This window comes from Ambystoma mexicanum, chromosome 3p (genome assembly GCF_040938575.1).
Source record: "Ambystoma mexicanum isolate Mex_15411 chromosome 3p, UKY_AmexF1_1, whole genome shotgun sequence".
In the NCBI taxonomy this organism is placed as follows: Eukaryota; Metazoa; Chordata; class Amphibia; order Caudata; family Ambystomatidae; genus Ambystoma; species Ambystoma mexicanum.
The window spans coordinates 871,828,021-871,850,325 of record NC_090925.1 but is presented as its reverse complement, the minus strand read 5'-3'; the positions used below and the strand labels follow the sequence as shown (position 1 = coordinate 871,850,325).

At 45.6% G+C, this 22,305-nt stretch overlaps 1 protein-coding gene across 2 annotated transcripts in view; it reads left to right on the top strand.

The window, feature by feature from the left end:
• Positions 1–22,305, top strand: part of LOC138581034 (sulfotransferase 1 family member D1-like) — a 297,474-nt gene that overhangs the window by 249,918 nt on the left and 25,251 nt on the right. Inside the window, exons 7-8 of one of the 2 annotated variants that reach the window (XR_011304411.1) lie at positions 11,428–11,608; positions 20,089–20,274. Coding sequence is in view for 1 of the 2 variants with exons in the window: in XM_069652058.1 (XP_069508159.1) it covers positions 11,428–11,608 (181 nt within the window). In the remaining variant the exon portion in view is untranslated. The remainder of the gene's footprint in view (positions 1–11,427; positions 11,609–20,088; positions 20,275–22,305) is intronic. The other variant, XM_069652058.1, reaches the window with a different exon arrangement.

Below are 22,305 nucleotides of genomic sequence, written 5' to 3'. Positions count from 1 at the left end.
TGAAGAATCTGGGTGAATATTTTGTTTCGAGTAAGCCCTGATGGCACTTCTCGTAGCTCATTGTCCACCCAAACCTGGGGTGTGTGGTTTGAGCATGCTGCGGGAGATGTGCACAGACTGCTGTAGATGCTGGATTTGCCGATTTTATGGTTTATCTGTTGTCACCAGGTTTGGTGCCTGCTGGATTGTTGCTAGGTACCAACTGTGCCTCGTTCTTGTTGTCCATGGCTGTCCTAGCAGGATAGATCCCATTATTGTAAATTGCAACAAGGTAAATGATGAAGGCATGAGTCCTCTCTTGGTTCCACCTCATGCCCTTCTCAAGTTGCTGACCCCAGTCTTAGGTGGAGGGGGGTTCTTCTCCCCTCCCGCTCTGATTTGGTGGTGACAGGTTTCAGGGATGTAAGTTGCCCTCTGCCTGGTTCAGATATGTGGGGCCTCATTACAAATTTGCCGATCCAGAAACAAGGGGGCCGGTAATCTCACTGGCACCCTTGTTTCCGGGCCGGCAAACTATGAGTTTGCCTGCCGGAGCCGCTGCACCCAACAGGTCTGACCCTGCCGGCCGCAGCGGCCCCGGTAGGCAGACTCTTCACGGAAGCGCCGGCACTGTTAGCAACGGTGCCAGCGCTTCTGAGTCCCCGCTCACATAGGGTCCTATGGGACTCTGGGAATGGGGACTAAGATTTTACCGGCGCCTGACTTCCCAGGCTGCTGGACTTGTAATCTCCCCGTGGCACCGGGAAGTTAGGCGCCAGTAAAATGTTACAAGTCTGGCGGCAACCCGCAAGTAGCACCTAATGAGGACCATGGTTTGTTTGTTTGTTTGTTTATTCATTTGTTAGGCGCACCAGACTCGTAAGTAAAAGGGCGTAACAGTATGGAGATGCAAAGCTTACAAAGGTTGCGAAATACGCACACAATACAGTGTTTACATGATTGCGGGATATACAGTTTTTACATGATTACAGGATATACACAATGTACAGAATAGGAGCAAAGACTAAGAATGGCCAATGTAGTTACAGAAATGCAGTAGGCACTATACAAAAAAATATATATGACAAAAGTGAGGCCCTTTGTATAACACTTAGGCTCCCAAGTAGACTAGGTTACACAAGGTCTTCAAAGGTTAATGCAGTAGTACACTATAAATGCAGGTGAAAAGTCCCTTCAGATGTGGGCAGGTCCTCAATGGGTACTGGGAGACTAGGGGTCAGTAGTGATGATGTGTTTTATTACATTTTTTCTGAAATGTAGGTAGGGTTGGTCTGCTCTCAGAACATGAGGCAGTGAGTTCCAGAATTCAGCTGCCTTTACAGTAAAACTATTACCCCCGATAGAGGTGAGCTTATATTTAGGTATGTTCAGACAGTTAACATTCCCAGTTCTGGCAGGTGAGAGAAGTTCTTCTGTGGAGTTTATCTATAAGGTAGCTGGGGGCTGCATTATTAAGGGCTTTGTAGGTCAAGGAAAGTGTTTTTAGTTGTATTTTGTGGATGTGGATAACCATTTGTGTTGGCGTCTCAGGGAGGAGATGTGAGTTTTTTTATTTATACCTAGGGCTGCTCTTAGGGCATTATTCTGTAGTGTTTGGAGCTTTTGGGTGGTAGATTTATTGGCACCACTGTAGAGGGCATTACAGTAGTCAATTCTGGAGAGTATTAGGGCTCTAGCCAGGATCAGGCAGCTATTGTCAGAGAGGAACGGCTTACCAGCTCTGAGTAACTTGCAGGTGTAAGCGGTGGCGGAGGTAAGGGATTTGACTTGTTTATCGAAGGACAATGTGGAGTCCAAGTAGAATCCAAGGGTTTTTACTTTCTTGGAAACTTTGATGGTGTTCCCGTCAATATTAAAATAGGAGAATAGGAGAATTCTTTGCCTATTTTTTTAATGTTGGCCTGCGAGCCCAGAATTATTAGTTTGGTCTTATCATCGTTCAAGCACAAGCCATGAGTGGCCATCCATGCTTGGATGATAAGGTAACTTTGTTCACTAAGCCCGTGTCCGTACTGTAATCCCCAGAAAGCGGGAGAAGAATCTGCGTATCATCTGCTTAATTAGTGTAGGTGATACCCAGATGGTCCAAATCGTCAAACAGTGGCTTAGTAAAGATATTGTAGAGGGTTGGCGAGAGGCAAGACCCTTGGGGAACACCGCATAGGATAGGTGTCGGGTCTGCGGCTGCTGAAGGGGAGAAGACTCTCATAGTTCTCTCAGGAAGGAAAGAATCAATCCATTTGATGGCTCCCGTGGAAAAGTGGGCCGCAGAATCAAGGGGCTGGCATAGGACCTTGTGATTGAGCAGATCAAATGCGACGGAAAGATCAAGTAGGAGCAAGAGTACTGTCCTACCTTTGTCTCTCTGCTCGTCTATTTGGGACTTTAGGTCGATTAAGGCTGTCTCTGTTCCTTGTAGTGGATGGAAACCAGATTGTCTGTTGCCTAAGAGTTTATGCAGTTCAAGGTGTTTTTGAATTTGGATATAGGCGGCTTTATCCAGTATTTTTAGTAGAAATGGGACTGTGGTAATGGGCCGGTAATTAGTGGGAATAAGAGGATCTAGCGTCTGTTTCTTGAGGAGGGGGAGCACCCAAGATTGTTCGAGGTTAGCAGGTATGGTGCCTGTGGCAAATGAGGCATTTATCAGTTTAGTTATGAATGGGGAGAGTTCTCTGGCAGCATCTTTTATTAGTTGTGCTGGGCAAATATCGCCTTTGCAGTTCGAGGGCTTCAATGACAGGATAATTTTTTCTACCTCCAAGATAGACATTTTAGAAAAATGGAAGGTAGTATTGTGTGCCGATGGTGAAACGTTAGGCAGGAGGGTGTTGGGCGAGTGCTGTATGTTCAGTACTTCTTTTTTTTGCTGAATTTTATTTTGGAGTGTGTTCAATTTATTAGCTAGGTCATGTTGGATGTCTGTACACCAGGATTTGTCCTTGGTGCAAACATCGGGTATAGCAATTGGGGACTCTAGTTCTTTGAGTATAGAAAAGAGTTCTTTCATACTCGAGTTAGAGTTAGCAATACGCTCATCGTAGGAATTACGTTTTGCCCGGCAAATTTCCTTCTTGTAATGTGAGGAGAGTGAGGTTAATTTGACTTTGTTCTCGCTGGAGGGGCAATGTCTCCAATTTTTTCACGTTTGTTCTTTAAGGTGCGAAGGTCTTTAAGTTGAGGTGTGAACCATTTCTTTAAATGGGCTATTGGTTTGCTCGGTCTGAGTTTGTCTGGGGCAATTGTGTCCAGTGTGGTGAGCATAATGTTGTTCAATTCCTGAACTAGGATGCTAGGATCAAGATTTTCTGGTAGTGCATTGAGGGTGGGCAGAATGGCAGGGATAACCTTCTCTACAGTGATACTTTTTTTACTTCTGGTTGAGCATGGTGGCGCTAATGGTTGAACCAGTGGAGTGGGTCTTATGGTAGATAGGTGGAAGGACACCAGAAAGTGGTCTGTCCACGATAATGGCAAGAAGGAGGAGATGGTAACTGAACAGTTAAGGTCCACTATCCAATCCAGTATTCTCCCTTTTAGGTGGGTAGGTTTGTTAACTTTTTGGGTGAGGCCTAGTGCTTTGATTGTGTTGGCTATATCTGTTGCATTTTTATCCATTTGGTCATTAAAACCTAAGTTGAAGTCTCCTAATAGGAGTAGTTGCGAAGTGGGTTTGAGGTTATTCATAATTATGTTATGCAGATATTCCTCAAAGGTACCAAGAGGGCCAGGTGCTCTATATATTAGGTGCATAGTGAGGGATTGTGAGTTATTGATCTGAAGTTTGGCAGTGAGAACTTCACATGATTGTGACAGATGGGTGGAGGCTAGTCTAAGGGCAAGAACAGTTTTAGAAATAATGGCAATGCCGCCACCTCGGGCGTTGTCTCGGTCTTGTTTAACTATGGTGTAGCCATCAGGGATAGCTAGCATAAGAGCAGGTCCTGCTGCATTATGGAGCCATGTTTCTGTAATTGCGAGGAAATCCAGGTTCCCTTCAGTGATTAGGTCGGCAATATCGGTAGCATGGGCGACAAGTGACCTTGCATTGAGAAGCGCTCCTTTGAGGGGGGGGGGCCTCAGATGCTTTGTTGACTCGGATAGGTTTGTCAGAGTTATTATTACAAGACTTAGGGCCTCATTACATGGAAGGCGGTAATGGTTAACGGCCACCGTTAACGGTAGCGGTGACCGTTAACCATTACCGCCTTACTACGAGGTCCCTTAGCGGGTAGGTGCTTTAACGCCTGCTTTTTGCAGGCGTTAAAAACCAACCCGCTAAGGGACCTCAGAGCTAATTACGGCACCGCAAAATTGCGGTGCCGTATTTAGCGCCTTCCCCATTCCCATAGAGCCCTATGGGGCAGAAATGGGAATGGGGAAGGGCAATGGCGGAAGGGGGATTTACCGCCCCACCAACCTTGGAATGGGGCGGTAAATCCCCTTTCCGCCAAGGCGGTGCCGGTAATTTACCGGCATGGTCCAGGGTGCTAATAGCACCCTGGATCACCGCCTTCCGTGTAATGAGGCTCTTAGGCTTATAGTTATTGAGCTGAGGGGTATTCATGTTCGAGATGGGCAGTGGTGGAGACAACTTTAAGTGGCTAGGTCTCAGGCTAAGTTTATGGTTAGTTTTAAGGTTAGCGGCCAGTAGGGTCCTTCTCAAAGGTTCATATAATTTAGTTAATCTAGCACAGAGTCTGTCATTTCTATTGGACGTGGCGCATGGTAGAGAGGCGTAGGATACTGTCTCTAGGGCCCTATAGTGTATGGATGGATTCGATTGCGTGACATTTGCAGTGGATGGCAAGCTGGGGTCTAGGGTAGGTACTAGCGACTGAACAATGTGTTCTTGGCTACTAGAGTCCACATACATGGCAGCAGCCATAGTACAGAACAGTATTACTAAGTTTGGCATCCTTCCAATTCCAGTATCAAGATGGTGTTGTATCAGAGATAGGGATTCAGTTATAGCTAAGTGACGCAGATTGGTGAATGAAACTAGAAAGTGACTAGCATAATGCGGTCAACAACATTAGTTAAGGCATAGCATTAAGCAAACTGATGTCGGTGCAATGATAAGGCACAGGCATGGAAATGGCAATAATGCGTCGCTGCAGCTAACAAGTCAAGATTGGAACAATGATGTCATTAGAATAGAAACTGTGGCAGGCATGAGACAATGATTAATATGACTAGGAATACACTGTCTGCTGCGAGCAACCGTGACAGGCATAGAGGATGAAAATCGATTTAGGGCATGAAGCAAACACTGTCAGAATCCAGGTTTTAGGATGTGGAACTGCTATCAGACATGCAGTAAAGCAGCCTTTGGGAGCAGGTTATAGGCTGGGGCACGGCTGGTAGTAGAAGGCAGATCAGGCAAAGAGGCAAAAACATTGATAGGAAGCGCGTTATGGGCTATGGTGCTGCTTTTAAACGAGCTGCAAAACAAGACTAGGCAAGGAGCAGACACTGACAATTTGCACGTTATGGGCTATGGTGCTGCTTTTAAACGAGCTGCAAAACAAGACTAGGCAAGGAACAGGCACTGACAATTTGCACGTTATGGGCTATGGTGCTGCTTTTAAACGAGCTGCAAAACAAGAACAGGCAAGGAGCAGGCACTGACAATTTGCACGTTATGGGCTATCGTGCTGTTCTCAAACATACAATAGTGCAAACATTAACAAGAGGCTGGTTATATTCACTGTTATAGTGCTAGCATACGTTATACAGTTCATGGCAGGAACAGAATGCTAAGGCAATTGTCAATTGATGCATTACGAGGCAATGTAACAGACGTTAACAGGATATAAGTTGTAAACCAGTGCCAAGAATCTTATACAGAATGTAATTCAGGGCGAATGGGCAATAGGCAACGCACACGATTATAGCTTGTGGTTGCATATGAAGTACCCTGATGGGGTGTGAATTTGGTGGCCTTCTATTCTCAGGCCAACAAGTTGGTTGGCTAATCCTGCCTATTAGTGGTAATGGGCAGGGTCACTGCTCTCGGGACAACTATCTGGCCCTGGTCTTCTTATGTTCAGGGGCATCCTTGCACTGCCTACACTAGTTCTGGATGTTCAGGTATACCTGGGAATTAGATACTTTTTCCTGGTCTACGGCAACATCAGACCTCTGTAGGTCAAGACAGGCTCTGCTCATGAGCCATAGGAATGACCTTCTCTAGGGGTGCTTGTTGTAGAGTTGCAGCCAGGGTGTCTATGATGGGGTCTAGATGTCTGTGATATATGCAGAGATGGCCTAGGTGTTTTGCCCAGGCCCTTGGAGCGGGCACAGGTCGGCTCTGTAGGCATGTTAAATATGTGCGCATATGGTGCGGGCAGCCAGTTGTGCCCTTCGGGTTCTAGCATGTAACAGGTGAGGAAGGCGTCCTGAGATCTCCCAAGCCTCTTTCCACCTCCAACACTAAGGGAAATGGGGGGACTGCTGACTCTCTTTTGATTCCTATCTTCTGCCTTCGGTAGGCAAGTGGCCCATTCTTGCAGTGTTGTATTGTTGCATGTTTAGAATGGATCTTGTACAATTTGCAGGAGGCCAACTCATCAGTAATTTCCGCACATTTTTTGCAGCATTTTTATGGCGGTCTAGTCGCCGATATCACCCTATATACCCACCCAGCCCTGCCTCAACTCCCAAAATTAAAAAAAACATTTACCTTCACCCTGCAACCAGCCTAAAAATGCCACCTTAAAATACGGCAAAACAGCCAAAACGAGTTGAATTCCTTGGAGTTGGGCCTGTACTATTTACATTGAACCATGGTTGAGAGGGATCTCCCTGTAAATCTCCAAACACTGTTATGTTACTTCTGGGGGAGGTGAGGCCGATCTCACACTGGGCATGCTGGACAGTTGTGTCCAGCATTGTTCTGGTGTTTTGGGGCGTCTTTTCTCTGAATCAACCTATGTCCTTCTTTGCCTTTCACCTTGGGTCTTTCAGGTTCTGTAGTAGCCAGTAGGATCTGGTTTGGCGACATGTTTGAGGTTGTGGATGGGGTTCTGAATCTGTGCACCTTTGGCACCCGGTTCTTCCCAGTTTCGGTGTCTGCTTCTTCAGCCCATCTGAGGTGCAGTTCTAAGGACTGCAGCCTGAAGGGCACAATGACTTGTAGGTTATTTTTGAGGTGCCAGCCCCTGGGTTGGGGATATTTGGCGCAGCCCCTTCATTCGGTGGGTGTTTAGCTCACCAATGACCTTTGTTCCCTTTGTGATCAGTCAACACCCCTAGACCCTTGCAGCCTTTTGAAGCTGTGTTTTTTCCCCTTTGTCAATGGTTAGGTAGTCCAACATTTAGACTACGTTAGGCCAGTAGTTGGAGTGTAATCTCGGATCGGGGGTCCTTTGGAAGGATATTCCTTATCATCTGACTATGGGAATAGATTGTGCTTGTTGCCCTTTTATGTACTGTAGAGAGGGCTTGGCCTCCATCTTGCTCAGTTTGTTCTTTGGGACTCCTCGACTTGGAAGTTGGCCTTGTGCTGCATTTTTCCCTGGTGTTTTGCCTGAGACTTCAGTGATACTCTGGCAGTCCCTGGGTTGGATTTTCTAGGATAAGAAGCCCTAACTTTCCTCTAGTGGTCCTGCTGAGTGATCTGTATATGTGTCTATGCATAGCACCTAGGATTTTTGCCCCTTCTGGTTGGTTTCTGTGAGGGATCTCCTCCACACACCCCTTTTCTCTCCTTGGGGTGGTTGCTTGCTACTCTCCATAAGATGGCCGCTCCCCCTGATTGCAAGGTTGAGGTCATTCCTTTTCAGGCCAAGTATGTGCCAGTCCTATCTTTGGATCTTTGGTATAATTCATAGTGTAAGTGTGACAAGGAAAAGGTATGTGGAGGCAATTCTCTGATTAGTTACCAGTAATCTTCATTACTCTTAGTTATACTCTTCCTCATCACAGTACTGACACCCTCCTCTACTTCCTAGTAGTAAGATTGTCCCGGTTCCTGTGGTATGCACAGTAGGATAATGGGAAAAGCCAGGTGCATTATACACTGGCCTATTAGAGGGTGGGAATAAAAGGGAAACATATTTTTGGGGAAAGAGCTCTGTTGGAAGGGGGAGCTCCTTCACTGAGTAAGTATTGAGACGAGGAAGAGTAGGACTAGGAGTAATGAGGATTACCAGTAAGTAATCATTTCATTTTCTGCCAGCATTAGCCACTGTATGCATAACCCCCATGGGAGGAAAACATAGGTTATCTGGCCATTCACAGAAAAGAAATTCATTTCGGGACATTCTACAACATTTGAAGGAGCTTGCCTCAATTTACAAAGTACCCCTAGTGTTTGTCCATCACCTATTGGGAAAACCGAGGCATGGTGACATGGGTACAGTTCTATTTGTTTCATATTTTTATGAAGTAAACATTAATCAATGATGAGCTATTCTTATAGTTATAGAACAAAAGGTGATAATTACAACACTAGACACTGACTGGATTTGAGGATTTATACTGAAGCTTTATAGGTTGAAGAAGGGGTCATTATTGCTGAATATTGGCCCACGCCCAAGTTATTTCCAAAGGCAAAGCTGATGGTTATAAATTGGGGAAGGTTAATTATCCCAACCACTCACACGTTCTAAAAGGCTTTTAGCACATAGAGTAGTGCAACTAAAATTGTCTGTGGTTTTCTAGTGAAACAAGCATGCAACTTATAACAATCACATTTTCACATGTTGGGTCAGATTTATGAAAGCTTTTTCACTGTGAAAATCCAATTTAAAAATGCTTAGTAAATCACACCCATTGTGTTTCTTTGCTGTTTGTTAATTTGGGGAATTGAACTGCACATGCCCTTCTTCGCCTTTGCACAGCTGAAGACAACTACTCCCATGTCTCTATCATATCTCTTTACGCGGACAACCTGCTGTTGTACGTGAAAGACCCCAAGCAGAATCTACAACCACTAGTACAGGGCATTTCTGTTTTCGGTGGATTCGCTGGGCTGCATATTAACTGGTCCAAATCAGAAATCTTACCAATAACCCCTGCAGTACTTCCAACCAATGTTGGGGATGAATTCCGCTGGTGCCCTTAGAGGATGAGGTACCTTGGGGTAATGGTATCCACCTCGCCGTCCAAGCTGTTTGATGACAACTACTTAGCTGCCCTAGAGCAATTGGAGTGCAAGGTGGGAGTCTGGATCCAGCTTCCACTGTCCCAGGCGGTGCACGTGGCACTGGGTAAGATGGTGGTGGTCCCTAAGATGCTGTACATCTCCAACAACGTCCCACTGATTCCCCCCTCGTTGTTTCGGAGACGTGCCCGGTCGCTGCTTTCCAGACTTGTTTGGGCCGGCAGATGGGCTAAGGTTGTGCTCGACACATTGTCACTTCCATAATCCTCCGGGGACCTGAATTACCCTGATCTATATGTGTACTTTCTCGCAGCACAGATTCAGTATGCTATATGGTGGTGATACACCTCTGCGGAATTATCGCACATCAAGCCTGAAAAGGCTACAGCTCTCTCATATATTACCTGCAAAGTTTACTTTGCTGTACACCCAGACGCTTCCCCAGGCGTGAAATACATCCCTTAGAGGTGACTAGGTGGGCGTGGGACTAGGTTGCACCGTTGACCGGCACGCAACAGTTTCCACACTGTATTCTGTGCATGGGATCCCTCTCACATCTGAAGGGATTTTTAAATCTCAGTTCGAAAAAATGCAGGGCAGCTCCCTGGGTGACTTGGTACATGAGGACAAATTCATTCAGTGGGAGACCCTGAGGAGCCGAGGTCCCTGGAGCGCTGTGTGCCTGCTACTGTACAACAGACTGCGCAAAGCTCTTCTGGAGCATTGGGATGACTTCCCGGTCACACCAGCCCCTTCCTCATTGGCCCAGATCGTGACCAACCCCCATCCAGAGAGGATGTGGTCTCTGCACCATATAAACGGATCAAATCTCTTTGCCTGGCTCCCCGCATGCTGTTCAAATCCAGGTGGGACAGGGTCTTGGGTATCACCCTACCCGACGATCAATGGCAGGGGATTTGTACACTGTCCAAGAAGATTTTGCTGAGCTCTACATTCCGCCTTACACAGTATAGATTCTTGTATCAGTCCTACCTCTCCCCAGCACAATTGCACAAATAGTACCCCAATAGGGACGCTACCTGCCCCCTGATGCAACTCTGATGCTGCCGACTTTATACACATCGTATGGAACTGTGGGTGTATACAATCCTTCTGGTAGGGGGTGTCGGGATTATGGATGAAATGGTCCCGGGCTGTCCTCGTGATTCCCCTGTGGCATGGCTGTTGGCCTTTTTTGATGTTCCCATTAGAGCTGAGAGGAAATTGCTGGCTACGACCTCTGTGGTTCCCAGAGCAAAAATATGGATGAGGACGAAACCTCCTGTGGTGAGGGAATGGGTTAAAATGCTGAAGATCTGTGAACATCGTGAAACATCTTATGCTTCCTAACTCCCCCCCTGGAGCAAAACCACTTGATTATTTGGCCCCCTTCCGGTCATATCACCTTAGGGTTGATTCCCCTACAGAGTCAAGATAGGGCATGGACGGCTGACCAGAACGATACAGTACAAGGAGATTGTATCTTCACTGACCATAAGTGTGATCCTGTTTTTCTCGTTGATATGATTTGTGGCACATGTTTCACAGTGGAATTACTAGCACAGTTGCAGTTACAGTTATCTATTTTCTGCAACTGTATAATATACGTTTTTTCTTTTTCATCTCAACCATCTAGTTGTGGGGTTGGGGAGAGTTGGGCAGTGGGACGAGGGTATGGGTTTTTTCTCACCGTATGTTTTCGATGTGTCTGTATTTTGTTGTGCAACTTGAAATAAAAAAAGATATTTAAAAATAAAGTGCAAAATATCCCCTTGGACAAGCCTCAGTCCTGGGAGACCACTACAGTAGTAATGGGCACAGACAAATGGGCTAGAGCATTGCATCACTATTTTTGGCTAAAGAGAGCCCCGCTTTGCAAAGTTGCTTCAGTTAGGATAACGTGACTGTATAATTAATCTAAGGCGTGTTCATATATGTCAATCACGGTTGGAGCGAAGAACAGCCGGGCCAGTTTGGTACAGGTGGGCTTTACTTGTTTTATTGTTTAACTCTTGACTCCAGCTTATTGGTTCCTACATGCGTTCAAATTTAGGACACTGTTCAGTGGGTTCATGGTGCACACATGGAAGGCACCTGAGAGTCATGGGTCCAACCTCAGGTTGGCCTTTGTATGCTATTTTTTCACACGCCCAAAATTATATTGTTTTTACAAGAGAGTGAACCTCAAAATGGATGCCCATATTTACTAGCCACCATGTTTCTCCATTTGTTTTTCCTCCAAACGTTTTTCTGGTGAAGAATCTCAGAGGAGAGCTTTAAAATCCGTCCGTGACAGTTCTCTTTCTCCTCCCGCACAGGACCCGAGGCGTGAGGTCCTTAAGGTGCTGCGCTTCCTAGACCGTGATGTGTCGGATGATTTACTTGAGAAGATCCTGCATCACACATCCTTCCAAGAAATGAAGGACAACCCGATGGTCAACTACGGGGTAGTGCCTAGCAAGTACATGGACCAGTCTGTCTCTGCATTCATGAGGAAAGGTAAGATAAGCCATTCTCCACCCGACCTCTGAGCATCCTTGCAAAGAGTGGGGGGCATTGGAGAGGGAAGAAAGGGTGGATGCACAGAAGGGGCTTGCTGTTAGAAGTGATTAGAGTAAGCATTAGTGGGACTTCCGTCAGAGACTTAACCCTCACTAACTTTAGTAAATGCGGGGTCACCTTATTCACTGTGCAAACAGTGAAGGGGCTTCACATATGACCCTTGCAACTCCGCTTTTAAAGCTGGTTGGACCGCCAGGCCATTGGTGGAGTTAGTAGTCCCAAATGTCCTTCAGATCAACATGCATAGATGCATGGCATTGTCCCACAATTGATGATTATCATGATAATTAGCTTACACAGAATTGTTTTATGCAATAAAAAAGGTTCTTTCCCTGCAGGGCTACTGGAAAACATTGAAATGCCCAGAGAAGGGTGACATCTCGAAAGGAATTAAAACAGTGCAGGATGGCTTGATAACCCCTGAGTCCAATCGTAAAAAAGAAAACCCCAAGTCAACATGATCAGCAATTGGCTAGCATGTACTTCTATGCCAATTTAGGGTTATTGAGAAATAGCGTCACTATGGGCCAACGCAATCCTGATTGACCAATCCAGAATTAGTTAACAGCTCATTGTCCCTCTATGAAGTGGTCCTAAGGAGGTAGCAAAATACTTTCAAAGGTTAAAAGAGTGTAGACACATATAGGCTCATAAAATTATATAGCTACATATAATTTTAATTTGGATACTGAAAAACAGGACGCACACACTCAATGTATTTTCTTGGACAGAGTAGGGGCACTGCTCTGTGAATGAAACCCGTCAGCAACTCAGCGTGCTTCTTATTCTGATGTGGGTGGAGGGGATATCAAATGATAAAGTCACCTGCGAAAAGGTTGCCAGGGGGTGACATTTCCCCAAATTTGCACTCCCACGTCAATCAAGCCTTTCCCTAAATATTCTAGGACTCGAGTTAGTATAGTAATTAAAACCTGTCCTAGAATATGTGGGGCAAGGCTTTTAGGGGAACAGGGGAAAAGAAAATCGCCTACGTGGTGACTTTTCCCCTGGAGACATTTTCACATAGAACTGTGGAGGGACCAAGAATCCCTGCCTCCATTTCCACCAGTACAAAGCAATCGGAATCATGGCGATTCATGTAATGCCGGTCTTCAAGCAGGGACAGGGCGGTCAGCATTTCCACTTTTTTCCTAGTGGGTGTTGTGTCCTGACTAGGTCACTTTAGAGGAATGAACAGAGAGAAAGGGGCAGGGGACTGAGGAAAGAGGAAGAGGAGGGATCTAGGAGGGAAGGCACTTTACGAGGGATGTGGACGGAGAAAGATGGATAGAGAAATAAAGGGTGTGAATCCTTCAATACTGTTTCCCGTCGCCTTCTTCCTTTGTGCCATTGTCCTTAACTAATATAAAACAGTGGGGATGTGAAGAAGAAAAAGAATCTGAGGTTTACAGGATTCCACTTCCTTTTTGACACCTTCATCAAGAAAGCATCACAATCTCACAGAAAGGGTCACAAACGCTTACAGGTCTTTCTCTGAGATGTGCACCCTACTAAGATAAAAGCCCATAGAACGAAAAAGAAGTCTATGCTAAATTTGTGTGTGTTAATATATATAGCACTCTAATGCCCCTTGGGCTCTGGTTTAAGTTCTATATGGTAACAAATAAAAGGACGTTTACATAAAAGCCTTCGGAAGGTGCTGGATAGGAGATATTACAGATTTGGATGGCATTTCAGTGGCATAATTCCTACATACATTCTTGTGTTTCAAAGCACCCAAAGGGAAAAGGGGAGGGAACAAGGTAACAAAACAAGACAGTTGAATAAAATGACAATGATGAGCAAAAGGCAAATGTGGTCCTACAAGGCGTTGAGAACATTTGGAACGTGCAAGTGCAGCGAGAGAGAAAGGACAGGGAGGTGGGCAAGTGCTAGAGGTTCAACAGAAGGGGAAGTGCCAGAAAGCCAGTTGCAGGGCAACTGGTAAGTGCCAGGCAGTGACCACTTGGTAGGAGTGTGGTCACCTGCAAGTACAATAAGTGCAGGCTTGTGAGACAACTCAGGCCAGTGGGTGCCCAAAGGCTAGTACAGGGGGAGGTAGGAGGCTGCAGGCGATTAGACAGAAGTCCAGGGCCCTGAAGGAAACATAAGGGCCCAGGTCACCAATCTCAGCGACTGGGGTTTAGCACGGGAGGGATAGGGGGAAGGAGGAGGAGAAGAGGAAAGTCTTGAGGAGCTTGTGGAATTTGAGGAGATCTGGCTCAAGATGAAGAAGAAGGAGGAGGCTGTTCCAGAGGAGGGAGCCATCCAAGGAAGGAGATCAGCCACACACTTGCTGCTTAGAGAAGTGCTTGACAAGCAGGAAGCTGAAGCCAGAAGATCAGAGAGATCTGGAGGGAGAGTATTTGTGGAGAGCCAGTTGTGGATAGCGTGGTCCCTGGCCCCAGACAGCCTTATGGATGATGAAGTGGGATTTGAATTTGATCCTTGCAGCAACCGGGAGCCAGTGGAGAGATTTTAGGGCTTGAGGCCAAGGATAAGTCTTGCAGCCCTATTTTGGGTTAGCTGGTGGGGGCGGGGAGAGGAAGAGGGTAGATTAAGGAAGAGGCTGTTGCAATAGTTTAGCCTAGAACGTACCAGAGCTCTAGAGACATTGAGTTTCAGGTGGAAAGGGAGGAAAGGGAGGTTACCTCTGAAGAGGTGGAGTTGGAAATGGGCCTTCATGGGAAGGTCCAGGATATCAGGAAAGAGAAAGGAGTCAAAGATGACTCCAAGGTTTCTGGCTTCAGAAGAAGGGGGGAGAACCCAGAGAGTGTGGCCAGAGTGAAGGGATCAAAGAAGGAACAGGAGTCCCAATAGGAAGGATCTCACTCTTGCTGGCATTGAGACAGAGATCATTAGAGGCGCAACAAGACTGGATAGCAGACAGGCAGTCGGGAATGATAGAGGAAGTGGGAATAGGTTCCGCGGGAAGGTTGAAAAAGAGTTGGGTGTCAACTGCATATATAAATATAATAGGGCAATATCCTTCAGTCATAGTAAATCTGAAAATTCTATTGCTTATAACATTTGACTTGCATGACAGATTTGGATGACTTTTCCTCACGCACCCCCCAGACTGGATGTTTTGTGAAAGATTCGTTAAAAAATGAAAAAAAGGTTATCAACAAAGCAAAAAAACACTTTTTATGGCCTAAACCCATTAATTTCCCACAGGTAAAAAGTTCAGATTCGGTAAAGCCAAAACGCAAAAACTGCTGGATGGATTTGGACCAAATAAAAAACAACTTGGGCACAAAGCATTGACTTCATTTCCAAGACAGATTTGGGGTAAATCAGTGCAGTAGTTTTAAAAATATTTGACGGGGAAGAGTGTGTCCACTGCTTCACAATAAATAGGTATATCTCCCATGGTATTTTGCAGCAGAGTGGCTGTTACGAAATGAAAATCCACCATTTTCTTTTCACTTGATTCAAGCGATTACCAGGGTAATACCGGGGGAATGCGAACACGAAAAGTGCTCAAAAGGCTATTTGGAGGAGGAAAAGGGATGCAATTGCATCAGGATAGAGTTGGGGAGCAGGAAGGAGTTTAACATGAGAAATTGGAGAGTTGGGGTGGTCTGCGGAGCCAGTTACAGTTAAAAAGGTTTCAGGTTATCGGGAGAGTACCGGGGCAATCTCGCAAGATTCCTGAGTCTATAACGTAAGATGTGCTTGGAAAAGAAAATGCGTCACATAAATTAAAGAGTGAAAGGGGTAATGGGAGAGGGCCAAGTTGGGAAAAAAAGCTGTGGGGAATGAGAGGACCATGTAAAGAGGAGGGGGCACTTGGTGCGTGCCTGAGAAGACTGGGAATATTTTTAAATGTTCAAACATTTTTGGATTATCGGGGGAATCCCGCAGCAATTAGAATAGAGTGGAAAAAAGGAAATGTTACACCTACAGTGATCACATCTACTGGGCAGGGGTAATGGTTCTCCATGCTACTGGCCTTGACCAAAGGCCATGGCTAGTGGGCCCCAAAGAAACTTAATGGTGCAACATGTAACATGTCCATGGCTGAAGGCCTTGGCCACTGGCACTGGGCGAAAGCTATGGCTAGTGGGCCCAAACGGACCTATTGGTGCATCATGTGCAGCTCGCTGTTGCAACTGGTCATGGCCAAAGGCCATGGCTAGTGGGCTCCAAAGAAATATATTGGTTCAATATGTATGTGGCCACAGGCGAAGGCCGTGGCCACTAGCAATGGCCATAGGCCATAGCTAGTGGGCCCCAAAGAAAACGATTGGTGCAACATTTATGGCCATAGCCAAAGTCCATGGCTAGTGGACCCTAAAGAAACCTATTGGTGCAACATGTCCATGCCCAAAGGCCTTGGCCACTGAAAATGGGCGAAAGCTATGGCTAGTGGGCCCAAAAGGACCTATTGGTGCAACATGTACAGTGGCCATGGCTGAAAGCCATGGCTAGATGGCTAGCGAGCCCCCAAAGAAAACTATTGGTGCAATTGGTGCAACATGCACATTGGCCATTCATGGTTAGTGGGCCCTAAAGAAACCCTTTGGTGTACCATGTACAGTGGCCACTGCCAAAGGCCATGGCTAGTGTGCCCCAAAGAAACCTATTGGTGCAGCATGTAACGTGTCCATGGCCGAAGGCCTTGGCCACTGGCAATGGGCAAAAGCTATGGCTAGTGGGCCCAAAGGGACCTATTGGTGCAGCATGTACAGCTTGCTGTTGCAACTGGCCTTGGCCATAGGCCATAGCTAGTGGGCCCCAAAGAAAACTATTGGTGCAACATTTATGGCTGTAGTCAAAGGCCATAGCTAGTGGGCCCTAAAGAAACCTATTGTTGCAACATGTACAGTGGCCACAGCCAAAGGCCATAGCTAGTGGGCCCCAAAGAAAACTATTGCGACAACATGTACAGTGTCTATGGCCAAAGGCCTTGGCCACTGACCATGGCTGAAAGCTATGGCTACTTGGCCCAAAGGAACCAATTGGTGCAACATGTACAGTTCGCCGTGGCAACTAGTGGGCTCCAAATAAACGTTTTGGTGCAACATGTGCAGTGGCCAATGCCAAAGGCCATGGCCAGTGGGCCACAAAGAAAACTATAGGTGCAACATGCATAGTAGCCACAGCAGAAGGCCAGGGCTAGTGGGCCTCAAAGAAACCTATTGGTGCACGGCCGTGGCCACTAGTTATGGGCGAAGGTCATGGCTACTGGGCCTCAAAGAAGCGTATTGGTGAAACATGTACTGTGGCCACAGTCAAAGGCCATTGCTAGTGAGCTTCAAAGAAATATATTTATGCAACAAGTACAGTGGGCAAGGACGAAGGCCGTGGCCACTGGCCATGCCCAATGGCTACCAAAGAAAAATATTGGTGCAACATGTGCAGAGGCTATGGCGAAGGCCATGTCTAGTGGAACACAAAGAAACATATTGGTGCAACAAGCACAGTGGTCAAGGCCGAAGACCATATCTACTGGGCCCAAAAGACATCATAGTGTAACAAAACCCTTGAAATTCCATGAAAGATCTTTAGTTAAGAGAGAGTTAAGGTGATCAGATTTAACATGAAAAAACATAGGAACTAAAGCTTTGAAATTCAGTGAAAAAACCTTTTTGAAGAGAGGGTTAAGGTTATCAGATTTAACGCAACAGAACCCCTGATATTCAGCACTTGCATTTGAATCAAGTCTACCTTAACTTTGAGCTCCCTGTTGCGCAGCGTATGGCCACAATGATGTTCTATTATGTTGATTTATACCGTGCACCGATACCACCCAAGGGCAATCTCCAGGCGCTCATGCGGTTCTGCAAGAAAGAGGACGGGGTTGGTTAGTGAGGGAAGAATGATAGGATAGATCCAGAACCAGGAGAAACTGGCGACTGTGTGTGTTGGCTTGCAGGTGGAGATTGTGTGCACTGGTTTGATGTATCCGTACGGGTAAAGTCCAATGCCTGGGATTGTTTGTTTTAAATGTGTCTTGCTCGTGTTAGGTGGTGTGTTTGGGTATAGATTGGCTAGCCCTGTGGGTGTGTATAGTGTTTGAGTGGTGTGTTTGAGGAAGTAGAAGCAGGGTGCTAGTGCTTTGGCTACTCGCTAAATTATTCTATGGGGCTAATATACAATGTCCTATCCAGCCCTACAGCTAAAGGGTGTATTGGCTACTTGTACGCCCTAAAAATAGGCAAATACTCCCATGAAATAAAAATAGGGAGTAAAACTACTCCCAACAAAAAATGGGAAACAGGCACAAGGGACCTCGTGCCCCTGTTTTCACTCACACCGCTCTATGAATATGTTTGGACCAATAGTGCACATAGTAACACAAGAAGAAACTACTGTTATAACTGCCTCATCGGAAGAAGTGATCATGTATCTTTTAATGTGTATGAATAACTTGGTGCAAAGAAATAATTTTTACCAACATATTTCAGTTATCCAGTTAAAACATCTTTTTTGTTGCTTATAAAATACTCGGACTGGGAAATTGGACTTACATTTTTACTCCCTAAAAAATAATTTTTCTCCCAACTTTAAAAAAACAGGGAGTAAAATACTCCCACTTCCAAATCTCATCTGGAGCACTTGTCCTATCTGTTGTAACAAATGACTAATCTCCTTAATTCGGTCTAATCTTAATTCGGCATGGTGAATCTTCACAATTCACTCTAAGTGCGACGAATGGCTAAACTTCACCTGGCCAGAGAGTGAACTTCTAAATTGGAGGCGCAACAGTAAATGCAAAACACCTAGATCTGAGATATATGGATAGAGATATCTGGATAGAGGGAGAAAGCCTACGTCTGGGCCATAACAGTAAAATAAAACAACCTAAATGTTGGTACACAGCAGTGATCGAAATAATATTTACGAGCTGGCTCATTTTGCTGACATCATAGATAACATCACTGTGGACATCACTTATTACATCCAACAGTGTTGTAATTAGCCCCCTGACAAGGCAACACTTATATAGCCTTGAGAGGTTGCAGCTGCAGAAATGTTTAGCATTGCCTCACAGAAGAATTTCAGAATCCTCTTCTAAAGGCTGGCTCGCCACATTTCTTTGCTCTGACGCCATAGGTTCTGGAGTTGTCAGTATCCCTCTCAGTTCCACTGAACTAATGAGAGCAAAATTCTAAACAGATGAGATGTACCTCTTCTGGTGGTGAGAGATGTACCTCTTCTGGCACCCCAGGTCAGACCCTTTTCCCCAAGAGCCACGTATTTCTGTGGAGATGAATCCTTTGGGACCTATGCATTAATTTGTGTAGTCTTTTTTCTTTTTTTATAGCACACAACGTAGCCCCAATACATTTCCTCTTTGAATCAGACCTAAGGATATTAACAGTCACTTAGTCTTAGTCTAACAAATTCATGGTGCTATGTAAGTGTTTGCACCCACTTTACTGACCACATGGGCAACCCGGCACAAACCAGGAAGTGAGGAATCATGAGAGCCAGATGTGCTTTGTGCTGAATCCTGAAATGCAGCCTCAGGTAGCAGTAGTAGTAGTAGTATTGATTGCAGTAGAAGTTGTAGTAAAATCCTTTAGATTCAATAGATTTCAATGTAGCAATTAACTTTGTATTATTTGATTTCTACTGTTATAATTGGTGGGATCATATTCCCTGGATGATCATCAATTTTACTTCCTCATAATTGAATTCTAAGAGGATTTTATTGATGGCTGTATATGATGATATTTATATAATTATTTTATTTTAAACATGAATTATTAGTTAATTGAATGCCTCTCTGATTGATGCCTGTGATTGAATACTGTGAATCTTTGTAATGTTTTTCATACTATGTGATTTTAATATTGTGTTGAGGTTTGTATTCACCATAAGCACAAATAAATGAATACAATAAAATAAAAGTTTTTATTAAGTGCAAATACCAAAAACAGTTTTGCAAAAACATTTAGACACATTAAACATAACCTAGTACAGTTACAAACACAATGCAGAAAACAACACAATACAAAACTTACAGGAAAAGAACCATAAAAATAGACAGATTAACAGAGTTCACCATCAGGTAAATGCATACATGAGCAAATGAGTTAATGAGATACGTTTGCTGATACCCTGGGGAAGAGCAGTCCAGAATCGAAACCCTAATGTTCTTTGCAGATGTTTCTCTTAGATGCACTCTGGGGCATTGAATTTAAACTACCCTGGTCGATGTGCTAGAGCGGAACATACAGGCTAGACCGTCTTCTTCAATCAATTTAGTGAAGCATTTGGACGCAGCCCCGTCAAGCATTTCCAAAAATTGCATGAGCACTCAAAAATTAATTTTAATTTCTATGATTGAGCAGGAGGGCATAAGGGAGTTCGGCGACAACATGGGCACAGGCCCCTTGTAACAGTTGCTGTAAACATCCTTGAGTACAATGAGATGATTCATGCCTAAATGGTTGCCATTGCAGGGGAAGAACAGGTTTTCACCCAGAAAGGCATGGATGCAGAGGTGGGGAAGATCCATAAGGAGGAGTCTCAGGTCAAAACCAGCCTTTGGTGGTCCCACAGCAGGCGGTGGTCCTACCTGAGTGGGTAGAGTTGGAGGAGGAGGTGGTGAGGCGAGTTCTTGCCCTGTTCCTGCCATTGCCGAGAAGGTAAGCTAGGCACTGGAGTGTCACTCCCTGGGATCAAAGTCCTCTTCCCTCCTTCAGCCCTCTTGGTATTGGGGTTGGTACAATTTTGACATGCCCAAGGGGAGATTTTGGAGAGTGAGGAGTGTGTGGTTTGGAGCTCGCTGAAGAGCTGTGGTAAGAAAATGAGGCATGGGGCAGAGAGGCAAAGTGCCCCACCTTGAGCATGACGCCAATGCACAACCACATTCAACAGTAGGCACTAGAAGATTTACCAGGCAGATGAGCCCACACACCATTGACCCCACCAGTGACTTGGATTCTACCACAGCCCCTTCCATGGGTGCAGAGAATTTGAGTTGAAATACCTTCCAGGGCCACGATGTAGCACATTATCGTCATTGAGTATGCCATGCCAAGCACCAGGGAATCCCTACATTCATCTAGCCTACCCACTCAGTGACAATGGAGCCAGCACCTGTGTGCATCAGCAGGCCCTTGTTGCCAGAACTACTAAAACAAGTGATTGGAGGCGCCATGCCACCGGCAGCATCTGTATTTAGGCCGAATACACAGGAACAGGTGATGGGGCATCCAGGCACCTACTGCTTGCGTTATCTGATGCCTGTCAGCCGGGGGAGATGGACTACACACTTAAAGATGCTGCGGTGGAGAGACATTTGCTGCAGCACCCTCCTTCCCTTATATAGGTGGTTGTGCAGAGGGACGGAATGAAGCAGACATGGGGCGTGCTTGTCCTCTTATGTGTATTCCTTAAACATGAGATGTGCAGCGCTTTGTGGGAGAGATTATGAACTTTAGGGGGTGGCTGCATTCAGTGGGAGAGCCTGTGAACATTAGGGAGTGGCTGCACACTGTGGGAGAGCATGAAAGCATTATGACATTAGCAATTGTCAGCTCTCTCTCGGAAAGCCCAAGAACTGTAGAGAGTGTACGTTCTCTCAGGGTCAACCTGGGAACTATTAACAAGTGGCTGTTGTGAATGCAACAATAGTAGGCCTCAAACCTCAATAAAAACAATGGCTCTAAAAGCAATGCCATGTTGTTCGCAGCAAAGCAGGAACTGGTCAGGACATCTAAGTCACTAGTACAGCTATCTGGTTATAAACCTCATGCAACAAGAAACACAGCCAATCCACTTTTCAGCACTGACATGTAATGGGTAACATGTCATCGTATTCATCCAAACTGGTGTGCTGGCTATGGGTAGATGTTGTTATAGTCTGCTGCAATTAAATGGCTGTTCATTTTTATAAATGTCAATTGCTCAACGTCTGACACTGAAAGACTTCCCTTGCAGTAAGGGGCAATTTCTCCCGTTGCACTAAAGACTCTCTCGAGCTGCACACTTTCCGGTGGCAGCTTAGCAATTCAAAAGAAACTTGCACAAAGCCGCTGGCCAGGTGGACTGCTTGCTGTACCAGTGCGATGCTGGGTCTTCACCAGTTACTGCAGGTGAACTGTCCAGAACATAGGCGCCTATCATCTGTGCTGCTGATGGTCCACTCATCCACTGTCTGTTCTTGTTGATGACCTAACCCGTTCAAGATGCCAGAGGCACCAAGGAAGATGTCCCGTAGCAACTCCTCCCTGAGGTTTCCACTGCACTGCTCACAGAGCTTTGAACAGGTGTGAGTAATGTACCGCCCATTGATGTTCTCACTCTTTAAAGGCATGGTCTAGTAAAAAATGTTATTGTCCCTACAGGTCGGCCATGTTTTTTTAAGCCTAAGTGGCTCGATTTTAGAAAACTTTCCTATGGACCTTACCCGAGTTTTCGTCCATTAAACGCACGCTAAAACAGGCACCAGGGAGCCGCCATTTTGTGATAATCTTATCACTTGCCGCATCGCCCTGGCTGACCTGTTTCCGCGGCACTAAATCAAATCCCCCGCCCCTGAGCCTGACATTATCAAAACATTCATATTCCCCGCCTCTCTCCGTGACGTTACTGTGCTGCGTAGGCAAACGCGCCCAGTCGTCTTCTACGCGACTCCACACAGAACCCGGAAACCAACACAGACCATCTCACAA